Source organism: Oryzias melastigma, linkage group LG12, assembly GCF_002922805.2.
Source record: "Oryzias melastigma strain HK-1 linkage group LG12, ASM292280v2, whole genome shotgun sequence".
Taxonomy (NCBI): Eukaryota; Metazoa; Chordata; class Actinopteri; order Beloniformes; family Adrianichthyidae; genus Oryzias; species Oryzias melastigma.
In genome coordinates, this window is record NC_050523.1 from 17,655,976 (window position 1) to 17,670,857 (window position 14,882).

The window sequence follows — 14,882 nt, forward strand, 5'->3', positions numbered from 1 at the left end:
GATTTGTTTCACTCTTACCAACAATGCTAACCTGGATAGGATTAATTGTTTTGAAGGTTAGCATGTTTTCCTTTATTATCTTGTCCCTGGTGTCTTTTGACAGCTCTTTGGTCTTGGGCATGGTGGAGAGTTTGCAGTCTGACTGTTTAAGTTTCTTGTCTTACAGATAAGCAGTTCAAACATGTGACTTTAATACATGTAGCAAGAGGAGGATAGAGGAACTTCTAAAATGATTCGATGAAGTCTTCTATTGACTCTTCAAGAGGAATAATGTGTAGAATTGGTCCCTGACATACCTATTTATACACCCATGGTTTCAATAAAGTAAAGTTTTCTCAATTTGTCACAATTCACAATTTTGTCAGAGTTTGTTGGGGGGGGGGCAGAAAGTAATTGAGAACTACTGCTTTAAAGGAAGTGACTTCCAGCAGAGCCACACTCAGAGACCCAACTGGGACCCACTGGGGTTTGAGAGGATAGAAAAATGACAGACAGAAAAACACTGGAACATCTCTCTTAATACCTATCCGTTCTAAAGCTAAAAACTGCAGCATTAAGTAAAAAAAAAAAAAAAGAAAGAGCCAAACAAAACAAAAACAAACAAAAAACAAGTCTTCCCATTAAAAGGCATTAATTCCACACCTGACTTGTGTGCAGCCAGTATTTGGAGCGGGGCTCCTTAACCCTCGGGATCACCAGCTTGTACACGATGTGTTCAGCTATTGTGGTCAGAAGAGATAAGGCCACACCCACACATAGCATCACGAACAGACCAGAGAAATGCTTTATGCCCATCTGGAGCGTCTGCAGGAGGACAGAGCGAGATCGGGAAAGACAATGCAGATCACGAGAGGAGGGTTAGATTAAACCGAAACGACAAAACGACAGCGAGTGCACGTCAGCGGGTTTAGCCTGAGGCATGGGCTCCACAATCCCTTCAGTTGTATCACATTTCTTCAAACTAATCTTGAGCGACTACTTCAGAGATGTCTTGATGTTTGTTTTGACTCAAACCCATCTATTTACCAATTATTAAAGCTTCCAGCATTTTAAATTGAACTGACAGTTTTGTTTGCTGTCAAATGTTTTCAGTACTTTTCCTGTGTAATAATGCAATCAATGTCTCTTTTTGTTCATCCGTCAGAGGCTCTGAGGTGACTGATGGGTATCGACATCTGCATGTTGGATAATTTGGTTCTTACAGATGTCACCATTGGAAAAAAATATCTTGACAGAAAAATCTAATACAAATAATTACAGGCCTGTCAATTTGTAACTGCAAAAGTTAAATCAGATAGTTTGAAAAAAAGACAACAAAAGACTATTTTGAAATTATCTTCTGTTTCCTCTTTTCCTAAGAACCACCTCAGCCTTTTTTTCAGAATCTAAAACAGTTAATTTAAGTTCTGCACAAAAAAAACAGTTTTTCAATTTGACAAAGTCTAAAATTACAAAATTAATTTAAAAGAAAATAAAAATTAAAAGACAGATTTTAATCAAATTTTCATCATAACAAAGACTGTAAAAAATATTGAAAATTGAGCTGCAAACATTTATTTTTCCCTTCAAAATAAAAGCCCAAAATAATGAAAAAAAAATTTCTTTAAAATGTAAACAGAATAAAAGATAGTAACATGCCTTGTTTTTCTTCTTTATTTAACTTTCTCATTTTCAAACCCACTAAAACTCATTGAAGTGACACTTGTACTCTTTCTATAACCATAAAGTCTCCTTATTTACCTAAATTTAAAACAGTTCGTGAAAATTAACTTCTAAGTGATTGGTTTATAAGCATGAAGATGTATGCTAGATTACCAATATCCTACAGTAATAAAAAAAAAAAACTGAAGTGGAAACAAAGAATTCATTGAAAACACTGGACTAGAAGGACAATACTGCTATCAGGAGCTGCACAGGAATACATTTTTGTGGAGAATAAACCAGAAAAGCAAACACCATACACTTCATGGTGTCAATGAGCTCAATAAAAAGAAGAACTTGAGTGTTTTTTTTAACACATATCCTTTGCAAAGCTTGTTAAACTCATAATTTTAATCCCTTCAATGGCCGTTTAGTTCTCCATTACGATACAAGAGGCAATTTTATTGCTAGATATAGTTCAGTATGTCTTTATTGGTATTGATCCTCTTAAGATTTCTGCCAGAGAGTTGGACCACCTTATGCACTGTTACAATGTATCTACAGAAATACTGTGGTTATCATTCATGTTAAAGGACATGCAGAGGAGGAAATTATACAGCATCATCCTCAGTTATTGGTGTGTAGACAGACTCAAGAATGATCAAAAGTGTCTCCCAATGTTGACACATCATAAAATATTTTAGTTTCAAATGAAATAATCTAATTTTCTTAGAATAATGGCAGCAAAATCAATTTCTGAAATAAATATACAACTCTTAATAAGTCAGTAAAGTCCTTAAAAAAACGGCTGTTAGTCACTGAAATGCAAAATCAAAATGCTATAAATAACAAACAACATGTTTTGTGTAGTTTATTCTGGGCCTGATGCCATTTTTTAAAGCTCTGGAATCATGGGTCAGGGATGGCGACTAAGAAAGCCAATTGCTAGGTAACAGCAGAGCAGCTCAGACAATGGGACTCAGATTGCTTAGAACTGCAGTTACAGGGACACAGCTTGTTTAGCACTGCAGGGTCAAAGGACAGACTCTGAATCAGAAAACAGCAATTTTTCTACAAAGAGGTTGAGGAGCTCAGAGAAAGAGTTTCAAGCTTTAGGCAGCAGCTTAAAAACAAAACAAAACAAAAACCTAAAATCAAACATTTCCGTGGTTGACTTGAATGACAGTTCATTTTTGCAAACAAAAAGCAATCCGATTGTCTCCGGTATCTTGGCGCCACCACCTACCTCCGTCACAGCGAAGCTCCGTTTCCCACAGGGCACAACCTTGTACCATTTGTCATGCAGCATGTCCATGAAGCCGTCTGACTTGTACTGACTGACCAACTCTGAGAAGTTGGAGGTGAGTGGTGAGTTCTGAGGGAGGCCAATGCCATAACCTGTCAGTGAGCACAAAACACAAAAGAGAGCGCGATTGATTGTTGTCTTTTCATTCTTTTTTTTCGATACAGCACATTTCAGTTTTTCTACTAACCTTTTTTTTGTTGCTATTTTCCCTTTTTTTAAAGAAAAACAAAGCATATCTAGATGCCCAAATATGCCAGAAAAAAGTAGCAAAATCTAGAATAGCCAATTATAAAAGTACCTTGCCTACACCGATTGATTTGTATTACATCCTGGAGGCTTAAGAGTGCATTAAGTAATTAACAAACGGCACTGGAATCCGGGACTGTGGTGGCCTGTAATGGAAGCAACCGCCATGGGAACATTCTCACAGTGGGAGGAAGAGGTTTGCTAAATGGACAAGAGATTAACGGTGGACAGTGGCGAATGTAAGCTTTTGAAAGCCCAAAGATTAACTGCAGAGCAAGTGTTGAGTGATTGATAGTGTCATATTTAGGGCTGTTCTCATCACCAGGTAGACTCCAGTCAGGCAGAGAGGCTTCACAAAACCAGAAGTCATATTGGAACCACAATATGTGTACAGACTGATGCCAATGCTGGCTTTACACACAAGTACAACTAAATTAAAATGAAGAAAGATGTTGAAAATACTTTAATTAGCATTTCTAATAATCTAAAGCGGAAAATGTTGGGATGGTGAGAAGAAAATGTATTTTTTTTCCTTTACTTTAATTTTTATTTCATGTCAGTAAATATACAATATTTGGAAAAGTCTGGTTTAAAACTGACAGTTACTCTGATACAGATACTCTGGAAAAAGATAAAAGTTGGGCCCCATCTTTCATCAGAAGGCAGAGTTCATGCACACTCCATACAGTCCTCTCAGGAACAGAGCTCCAGGTCCCCCCAGCCCCAGGCCTCAACCTACTCTGGTGAGCATACCCCCAACCAGGGCTGTCCAAAGACCACGGGGTTAAGACTAGATCTTACTAACAGACAAGGCTTCCATTAAAAGCAAATTAATCCAAGGAAAAACTGGTTAGGGTTAGGGGTTGGTGTGCCTTGGATGGAGATAGGATAAGAGTTGGATTGGTGTGACTTGGATGGAGTTAGGGTATGTTTAGATTGGTATATCTTGGATGGAGTTAGGGTATGGTTAGAATGGTATGACTTAGATGGAGTTGGGGGTTAGTGTTAGATTGGTGTGTCTTGGATGGAGTCTGTCTTGGATGGAGTTAGGGTTAGGGTTGGAATGATGTGTTTTGGATGACGTTCAAGACCGCTAGAGCTTAAGGCTCAAACACATCATGAAAATGGAACGTACCATTAAATGATTTATAAGACTAATGTAAGTCACAGACACTGATGATGTACAGGGAGTGCTGTCATACTTAGACCTAACGCTACCCCCTAGTTGTTAGAAAGGTGCAGTTACTGGCCCCTTACTGACTGTGCTAAAAGACTGCACACACAGAGTGTGTGCTTTCTTATCGTGAACAACAATAATGGGCTCCTTGAGTAGTGCGCAGGGTTTGGGGGGTTGAAAAAGTAATCTGTAGAACACGCCTGCATCTGACCTACTTCCCCCTAACTTAACCTTATTGTAAGTGTTCACTATGTAAATGTTCATTACAACCTGTAATCTGCAGCATACCCATAGAAATACTGTACATGAACGTTTTCGGTCTCCGAGCGGTCCACAAACTTCATATTTTATTTGGACCCCCTGCGTGCTTCAGACAGGTTCGCCTATATTTTTACCCAAAGACAGCCTGTATCTAGTCATAAGGACAGTTGTGGCTGAGGCTTAAGACTAACTTTTTTAGCAATAGATCTTTTGATTTTAATTAAACAAGATCAACTATTTTCTTCATGACTCCCTTGCTTTTGTACATGAAATACATTTAGGACAATTTTAACATTAAATACCACAAACATGCCAGTCCCAGTTTCCCTGTTGTGGCGCCTCCATGTGCATTTGGCATTTCACAACAGACCATGAAACTTAAAAAAAAAAATTCCCTATGAGATCTTTGGGACAGCTAATGCTGTAGATCAGTATCATTGAAAATTTGACCGTCTGGTTTTTGCAACTGTTTGCAAAAGAGGAATTTGAGGTACACAAGCTAGACTGGTAATAGTGATGATTTTTTTAAAAAGTGATGTTATGTTTTATTTTGCTATAATAGCTAAGTTATATTATGATACAGTTTTGATATTTTTTCTTGTGATCCATTGATATCATGATCGACCTTGAATTAAATGAGTTAGGCATGTCTAACCTTCAATTGCAAAAGGTTTCCCAACCGTCAGAGTTTTACAGTCTGCATCTATGGAGACTTCATAGTCCAGCAGGGCTTTGTCCATGATGAAAGCGTCCAGTTTCTGTGGGTCAGCCCTGTAATGGTAAAATAACAGTATATAATGTCAGTTTATGGCTGATAATGATGTGTACTCAAAATTAGTAATAAATATTTGCTTTGTGTGGTCTACATTAGTCAGTGTATCCTTCCAGTATTTCCAAAAATGATTAAATGCCACATAATGACACAATAGCAATAACAGCTGAGAAAAAAGAAGACAATTAACCATGCTTATTTTTTTAATCTGGTGCTTTTTATGACCTACAACAGTCACTGACTGCACACACCTTGAACCCAGTGAAAATGACTTTTGGGCATATTGAATCACTGCTTACTAACGTCATCTCGTCCTAAAATGGGAAATTGGGCAATGTTGGTACTGCGAAAAAATGGCGACTGAACTGACTTCATTTTGTTGGAACCTGAGGTAAGGCATTTTCTATCGGTGACGTCACAGCCTTGTTTGTCCATCTCCATTTATGTCTATGGTATTCGCGTACACAGTGTATTTTTTTTATTTTTAAAACAATTTATTTTTAGAAATGCCTGGTTGATCTGGTGTAAATGATTCAACTGTTTCTCCCAACGTCTACCTCCTTCACAGCGTACATCTCTTTCCATCTAGCCTTGTCTAAATTCCTCTAATTCTTTGGTTGGCGAGGCGCCTCTAAAAGCGCTGTCTATCAACACGTTTCACTCATTTATTTGTATTCCTCACAAGTCACTTGTACAGAGAGAAGATATTAAGTCACAACACTCACTGTGGCATTTGCAAATCAATTCTAAAAGGCCTTTATTGAAAGTTACAGCCTACTGGGATACAAACACTACAAAGTCTTTTTTGCCAGCTTGATTGTGCGTTTTGCTTTTGATCGAGGACGGTGCTCTCTGCACCTCACACAGCCACACGTTTCATTTCTACAGGCTGAAACAGACTGTAGTTTGCAGCTTCTGTCTGATATAAATTGTGTCTATATATAATGTGTTATAGACTACTGCATTATTTCCAAATCAAGAAACTTGATTTAATAAAATGTTTTGCTTTCCATCATATTTTTAACATAACAGAAAGTTAAAACATGTCAAATATGCATCAAAGTGGAATGATGAAAAACAGACTTCTAACTACTTTTGTCTGTGAAGAGTCATGACTCTGAGTTCAAATATCCTTCCTGGGACCGTCATTTCAAAAACTTACATTTATGACTCATTCATTTTTCACCATTCAAGCTGAGCTGCTGCAGGTGAGCGTTGACAGGTGAGGATTAGCTGACAGCTTTTGTTTTTGTCTTTATCAATTCCACTTAGAACTATTAGTTATTTTTTATGTAAAATAGGATAAATAATACATCTTTTGGCTGAAAATCACATACTCAGATTATAAAATACAACAGTCCAATCTAGCTTTTAATAAAAAAAAGCAGAACTTTCAGTATAACTTAACATTACAGCAATATAGCTGAGTCAAAAATAGGTATTGCAATAGAAGTTTCATTTTTTTTAATGTATATTAAATAAGGAGGATTTTTGCCTGTTAATACTTCAGTAAGAAACAATATTTAACACAAAAACTTTTTTTTTTCAATGAATCATGTTTTGGTAACATTTCATGTTAGGATTAACAGGAGTAACTTCAAAATGACTGGAAGCACAGTCACTTGAAACAATGCTGTTATTTAATTTATGCATTAAAAAAAGATGCAGACTTTCTTACTCAAGTTTAGTTTACGAATATAGACGCTGAAAACAACATCCACACCCACTATCTTACTATCACCAGAAAACAAATTTAATGTTGTCGTGATAATGAGGTAATGAAGAATATACTGTTAGTGTCCCTCTCTCCCTATCATGCACTGAGATGCATTTTATTTTATGATTACTGTAGAGTGTAATCAGCAATCTACAACATTATTTTGTTAATTGCATGATGTCATGGAAAACACAGGTAGTATTTACTTCGTTCTCATGCTAAGTCAAAACTGCATTTTATGGTTAAGGATCTTTGATTTAGCTTTCTCCAACTCTGCATTCAATAAATTTAAAGGGTGGAAATATTTCAAAAGAATAATTGAAAAGGGATTTTCAAATAAATACCTAAAGTTCAACAACAAAGTTCATTGCCACTATTTTTCGGAAATGGCAGATCAGTACGTACTCATGATGGTTATAAATGTAATTCTTTAGAAATATCAAATCATCTGTTTTTATGTGCTTTTTGTCTCAGATTGACCTCAATCATTGAAAACATTGAACTGTTACAACAAACCGTGTTGCCTGTGATGAACCAGAGTGTAGGCTGGTGAAAGCAGCACTGCAGGACTTTGTCACAATAAAATCAAATGTGTTGTGAATTTGGTTTGATTTGAGTGACCAGTTAGACTTTATATGCAAGACAGATCCACAGAAAATGTAAAAACATCTGCTTCTGATAATTACATTTACATGCAGTCATCTGTTGATAACCATATTATGACAATATGAAGATTTTTTTTTTTTTTTTAGAAAAAACTAATTAAAACATTTGATATAAAAAAGAAATACTCAGAAATGAAATTTGAAGAAGCTTTATTTTTAATATATATATTTTTGCTTTTCCCTCATTAGAAAAACATAACAAGAACATGATAAAAAAAAAAAAAAATCAGAGTGGATCTTTGAAAAAATGAATAAAGAATCCGCCAGGATATGCTATATTACTGTGAAAACAAGCCTTTCTTAAGGTTAAAGTTACCTTGATCTCTACAATATACGTGTTTCGTAACCAACTAAAAGAAACAAAAAGGTGAATAAAACGTGTTCTATTTTTTCCTGTTTTGCTTTGCTGGAGCCTTCCAGGTGGCTCGTCTCCCTACTTTCTGCTCTGCTCCTCCAGGATGCCGGTTGAATGCTGAAGCAGCTTTGGGTGACAGCAGTGGAAGAGTAAAGAGGAAGGTAGGAGCTGCATGCAAACAGGTCGGGTAGTGGTGGAGAGTGACAGCGATAAGTATAAATATTTTTCTCCCTTTTTCAGAGAAATGCCGCTTCACCTGAAGCAGTTGTGTTCGTTTTTTTGTAAAGTCCAATAGATATTTTTCAAATCAAAAACAAAGACTTCCACAAATGTTGTCAGAAACTAAGTTATAGTAAAATGTGGCCTAACAATGATGACTTAAAGGCTAACCAAACAATAAGTCAACTATTTTGGCTGTGGACCTCCATAAATGGGGCTTTAAATGAGCTGTCTATTGGTCTGTACCACATTTTTGACAATTTAAAATTTAAAACTTGTTTAATCTCTGAAATTATAGTTTCAAACTGTCTGTGTGCTTCCAATATCACTATATACATATTTCTCTATTTCCCAATATACAGTCAATGGGTCAAACTGGCATTGCATTACATTATTGAATATGCAGTGTAGCCTTTCTAGCTCCGCCCCCTTTTCTTGCATTTTTCAAATCTGGGCTGAGGGTGGAGTCAGCCTCCAACTGTCTTGTTGTGTTACCCTTTAATACCAAATTGTGACCTGTTCGTTGTCTTACTTGAGGTTGTGGATGCCATCTGGCGTTGCTGGAACGTTGTATCTTCTCATGTACTCGTGCATTTCTGGGAAACTTTTCTTGACATAGTCTTCTGCACTGCTTTCTCTCACCGTGGCAAAGCGGAATCCCTGAGAGGGATGGTGCAACTGCAAAAAAAAGTGGGGTCATCTTATAAAAATATGTCATCTTGAGTTCTTAATTGTCTCTTTGATTTAAATCTACTCACTTGACAGTAAAATACATAATTTTGTCTTATCTCTGTATAAGGTCTTTCACTCTCTCATACATAAATGCTTTGATTGACCCTTTACTGCCTTGCTCCACAGAATCCATAGATTCTGAAGGGCAGCGAACCAGCCACCGACCCTTTAAAAACTGCACTTCTTCCTCAGCGACAGCCCATTACTCTTGCATTCTTTTAATTCAGAGTATCGACAAGAATAATTACCAACCTGACCCCAATTAGCCTTACAGTGGTGAATAATTATTCAATCTATGCACAAAAGCACAAGCAAACACGTGAGACGGGGGCGGATGTAGCAAATGAGGCAGCGCAGTTTCCAGAAAACATGCTTTTATTTACCTTTGGATCATGGATTCCTGACAGTTGCTCGTAGGTTTTCTCCCCGACCATGACGGCCGCCAGGTTAGCGGTGTATGTGGACAAACAGAACAGACAGAAGATGGCCCACAGGTTCATCAGCAGGCGGCCGGTCCAGCACTTTGGGGGCTTGATGGCGACGGTTCGACCGAAGAGAATGGCGTAGCACACGTTGAGCGCCGATGAGAAAGAGAAGACTCGGTCGCGGTTGCGCCCACGCGGCGTCATCCCGAAGGGGCTGTGCCACTCGTACAGGGTGAGGAAGATGGCGGTGACGTGGAGGGAGACGAAAATGCCCAGCCACATGGACCAGTGGAGGGGCCACATGAACGCGCCGATGGGCGCAGCCGTGTCCCGAGTACGAACCTGAGCAGGGTTGGGAACACGACAAATATATTAAGAAAGTTGATCACTGGAACAAAAATCCAGGAGATAATCACCTCCCAACACACATTTTTTAGATGCAGTTTACCTACCAAATTTGCCGCTCACCATAAACTTGACGATTGAGACGAGCTACAGTCCAAAGTTTTTCGCCTCATTGTTATATTGAAGCATCAACTGTACATCTTATCTACATGAATGATGTTGAGAGATCAGGTTCACTTATTTGAAAGAGTTCTAGAAAAGTGTCAGTAATCACGTCTCCATGTCTGGGTTCATGAGATCATTCAGAGATTCTCCTGGTACGGTGAGATTCACCATCTACTGGAGGAGTTCTGTCTGATTGACGACCGCCTTTAGCGGTACTTCTGTCTGTCTTTGACCCAGTTTGACGAATTGCTGTCTCACACTAGTTCAAGAAAGTAAAAAATATAAACAGGAAGTAAATGAGACAATAAGACAATCTATAGTTCAGATCAATAACAAATGGAGACGATATGGTCCTTTGCTATGATGGTTTTAGAGATCACGAACATTTTAAGGGCCATGGCTGAGTCATTGATTGGTTGATGCAAATTTTTTGCCAAAGTTTAGGTTTATGAACTCTAGAAACATCCTGCTGCAATACGAAAACATAGTGCTGCCAGACCACAAAGACGTCTGATTGCATCTGTAGATTGACTTAACATTGAAACTAGACGTTCAGTGTGAACTTCACAGACAAAGAGTTTGTAAAAAAAAAATTAAAAAAAAGGAGAATATAGTTGTGATATTTCTTCAAAGAAAAAAAAGGTCAATGACGACTACTTTCACCACCTTCTTTTGCCGGTGAGACAAACTACAGAAACTGGAATGACAAAGTCAGCTTACTGCACACCTGCCGGTCAGGCCACACAGTGGAGATTGCATTAGAGTCCAATAAGGCAGAGCTTGCAGTAATAAAACTCTGACATATTGATAGTGACCAGCAGCATACCAAGCAGAGCGAGCTGAGGAGAGGTCAGTGAAAAACATCAAAGAGAACCAGTTCAACGAATGACAAAAATGAGGAGCGACAGAAAATAGGACTGAAAGCAGCACCACTGACCAGAATTCCCAGGCTGGTGGAGAAGAAGGGGGAGGTGAAGTCAATGACTTGGCTCCTGGCTGAGTTGATGCTGAAGGACGTCACTGCCAGGTGGGCGGCGCCACTTAGCAGATCACCAACCAAACCCGTCCAGCGGCCGTTTTTGAATCCTCCGTATTTCCCATCGCCCACGATGTAGAGGTCATAGGTGAAGCCCATGTCCTCCCCCAGTTTCTCCAGCAGGTCTATGCAGTATCCATAACAGCATTTCTTCAAGTGTGTGGGAACAGATCCGTTTGGTCCTCCGAGGTTCTGGAAAAGTCCTTCTAAAACTGAGGATTCGTTGGTTAGCGGGTCCAGGCACAACTGCCCCGCTGGGCACAATCCGTCCCCATCCACCTCGCGGGTGAACACAAACGGATGCTCCACCAGCGTCACCACCCGCATGTGCAACTTTGCATACCGCCGCCAGTCTCCTCCGCCTCTCGACCCAGGGTGGCTTTGCCAACCCCCCTGGTCCATCAGGACTCTCCCTCTTCGCCAGCGTCCCAAGCGGGTCCAGGTTGGTTGCCCCAGGGGGTCCAGCTGGAGAGACCAGATGTAGTGATGAGCCTCTGAGATGAGAATCTGGGCCTGATTTTCTCTGGATATAAAACCGCTCTGGCCTTCAAATGATGTGTTGGCCAGAAATCTGTCGGGACAAAAAAAACAAGCAAATCAGGCGAGAGCAAGAGAAAAAAAAGAAAGATCAGACACAAAATACATTTCATTCTTTTTCTGAGGAATTCCTTTTTAACAAATTACCATTTTGAGCATACATTAACATATACAATACTCTATGACTTTTGTTAATGTTTCTTGAAACTTCATGTCCAATTAATCAAAAGGTAAAATAATTTCAGGGGCTTAAGATTTTATTTAAAAATATTCAATAATGATACTAATATTAACTCAGAAATTGATGGCACAGGATTTTGCTTGGGGGCAGCTGCCCACCCATGATCCCCTGTAGCTCCGCCCCTTATTTTGTGTTTATTTCTTTGATTTTTTCTCCAGTTATTTGATGCTTATGACCTCACTACACTCTACTATTCACCAAACCACACGTTTGGCAGTTCCGTGTATGTAGCCGGGATGGATGTCTCCTGCATGTTGCTGATGGATAGGTCTGCTCTCTGTACCAGCTTTTCCACATCAGAGCAAACATGTTTTATTTAACAAGTCTTAAAAGTTCTCTAAAGAGGACAGGAGGAGGGGCAGATGGCAGCATTACATGCAGTTTTCAACCTCGTTTAAGATTAAGATGTGAAAGCTGTGATTTACCCGAGAGTTAAGGTCTAGTCACGACACACAAACCCTTCTAGTCTTTTTTGGTGTGAAAACATCCTAAAACAGTAAATACTTCTACATTTCAATTTATTTTGAACTGCCAACAAACTAACATGTTGCAAAGAGATTGTTTTTTTTACAAGTGATAAACCAGTTTGTGTTCATGTCCAAAGCTCTGTGTTTTTGTCAGGTTTGACAGCTCATCTGAACTTGAGCAAACCCGATCCACTCAGTTTGCTTGCAAGCGGTCCCTGGTGTGATTCCACACAGTTCAAACGCAGACTATGTGTGGACCCAAAGTGAATCAAAGATAGTAGTAGAGGTGTGAAGGGGGGGGGCACGGCCTGTCTCAGAGGAGTCAGTTCATGAAAGAGAAGGACAAGCAGATGGACTCTTTCAACATCCCAGAATGGTAAATAAAAAAACATCCAATACTAAAAATTCAGCATTAAAAGTAAAATGAAAACAGAACCAGCTGATTATGATGATATCCATAAAAGCAGAAAATAATCATTAAAATAATTCAATGAAAATGACATCCAATGAATGTGACACTGCCGTTTTAAAATGGTCATAAATCCCATCACCCAACATAGTGAAAAACTGTAGCGCACTCAGAAAAAGTTAACAAATGTTACAAGCACAGTAGTTTGTTTATCTTTATTTTTTGCTTCTCTTTTACTCCTAATAGTGCCCATTTTGAGTGATAATGTCCTTAAATGAGCAGTTATAGCTCTCCTTTGCAACAATGTGATTCACTATATGACGCCTCACTGTTTTGATGATTTTTTTTAATGTGTGTGGAATTTTAATATATTTTTTTAAGCAGTTAACGGTGTTCTGCATCCTTATGGATCTTTGTCATTCAGTCTCCTCTCAACATGGCGTCAACCATATGGTGAAGAAAATGACAGTTGAATGAACTTCATTCCGTTGAAACCAGAAGTAAGTGATTTTCTATGGATGACATAACACTCACTCTGCAAAGTCAACGCTGCAAACTTGAACCTTAAGAGTTTAAACAAAAGAGAACACTTTGAAAATGTTCATATCTGTCTGAGAAAAGTGTAAAAAAATGTGTAGTGAGGGCTTTTGCAGTTTTAAAACATCTGAAATAAAAAAATAAAGACGACAACATCAACTATATAAGGTTTTTTTAAATATATACAACCATAACTTATTAAAGAGTGATATGTTTATGCAAATAATCTGCTCTTAACCCCTGTGCTATCGTAGGCATGTTTACATTAAAGTAATTGAGTGACTACAATATTTTCTCTATGCGAACATGCTGAGGAAGCAGGAAACACAATTCAAAGGTTTCTGAAGGACAAACCATTAATGACCCACTCCAATGAAAATCATGTTTTTAGCATGTTTTGTTGCATTTTCTGATGAAAGAGGATGAAAAAAATTAAGCTTAAAAATAGGATTTATGAGTATTTCTTTAGTTTAAAATCATTGTGAATGACTCAAAAATCTCATGGAAAAAAGCAGATGATGGGAAGTAGGGGTGGGCTTACTCCATCGCATAAGTTCCGCCTAAAAATCAATGAGCGCATTTCGAATGATTTACTGCTACTCTGCAGAAACTGTGTTCTAGAAAAAGACATGTTTTTAGATTTTGGCTAAAAACGGCATAAACATAATTAAAAGACCACTGGGAACACTTTTATGATGTTTGAGAGGGAATTTGAAAAGATTGTGATCTTTCCTGTTTCAGGAGAGCTGCATTTACCCGAACACTTCACAATCTTTCCTTTAGTCCATCTTCAATAGAGTAAAGCCAAGCACGGCGAGGTGTACCGTCTTGGTGGCCTCAGTGGCTCAGCACAGTTCTGTCTTCAGTGAGTGTGACAGCAGCAGACAGACCATGGTCCAGCGATCCAGCCCTTCTCTCTCACTGAACCGTGCTTCCCTCCAAAAGTGTCAGAAACTAAAGCAAAACTTACACTTGCTCCCACAGCCATGAAAATACATATTTTTTCTCTCTCTTTTTTTGTTTTGCCCACCACCTAAAATGTGTTTGGATGCACTTTAGAATGCAGGCACTCGGTTTGTGGAGGTTGAAGCATCTCGGCATGCCGTCAGGAGGTAATGATGTAGCTGATGTGACCTTTTCTGAAATATCTCCATCGTGTTACCTTTGCTCCTAGAAGAGTTTTCCTCTCCAGCATCACGTCAACTCTCTTACATCTTTAACAGGCTTTAAGACGACTTGACAACTCAGCGACTTCGCTTGAAGGTCAGTGTCTTCACTTCGGCTTGTAGACGTTAGGCTACCTGCAGAGCCTCTCTTTCCTGGCTCCGATCTACTGGAGACGCACACTTTTTTGAACAGTGACAGCGGAGTGTCCCACGGTGGAGACAAAATGTCATGTTTTCACCAAAGGTCACAGATGACTCTGCTTAATGTGTGTAGCGGAGAACATCTGTAAGGTTTTAGAGGCTTTAATTGCTGAAAATTGGAGAAAGTCGGAATGGTGACGGCTGGGTTTAGAAAGGAGGAAATTTCCTGTCATGCATGAAGGGAGAAGTGAGGCGGCAGCCAAACAAAAGCTTAAAATTGCGAAAAATTTTGAAGGACTCTTTTGCAGCTGCCGTTGATCCT

At 38.8% G+C, this 14,882-nt stretch overlaps 1 protein-coding gene across 1 annotated transcript in view; it reads right to left on the reverse strand.

Moving 5' to 3' along the window:
• grin3a (glutamate receptor, ionotropic, N-methyl-D-aspartate 3A) overlaps window positions 1-14,882 on the reverse strand; it is a 55,034-nt gene that overhangs the window by 9,930 nt on the left and 30,222 nt on the right. The window contains exons 3-8 of the mRNA XM_024299447.2: window positions 10,964-11,633; window positions 9,475-9,858; window positions 8,892-9,037; window positions 5,287-5,402; window positions 2,888-3,039; window positions 643-804 (exon numbers count right to left, since the gene is read on the reverse strand). Of these exons, the coding sequence (XP_024155215.1) occupies window positions 643-804; window positions 2,888-3,039; window positions 5,287-5,402; window positions 8,892-9,037; window positions 9,475-9,858; window positions 10,964-11,633 (1,630 nt within the window). The remainder of the gene's footprint in view (window positions 1-642; window positions 805-2,887; window positions 3,040-5,286; window positions 5,403-8,891; window positions 9,038-9,474; window positions 9,859-10,963; window positions 11,634-14,882) is intronic.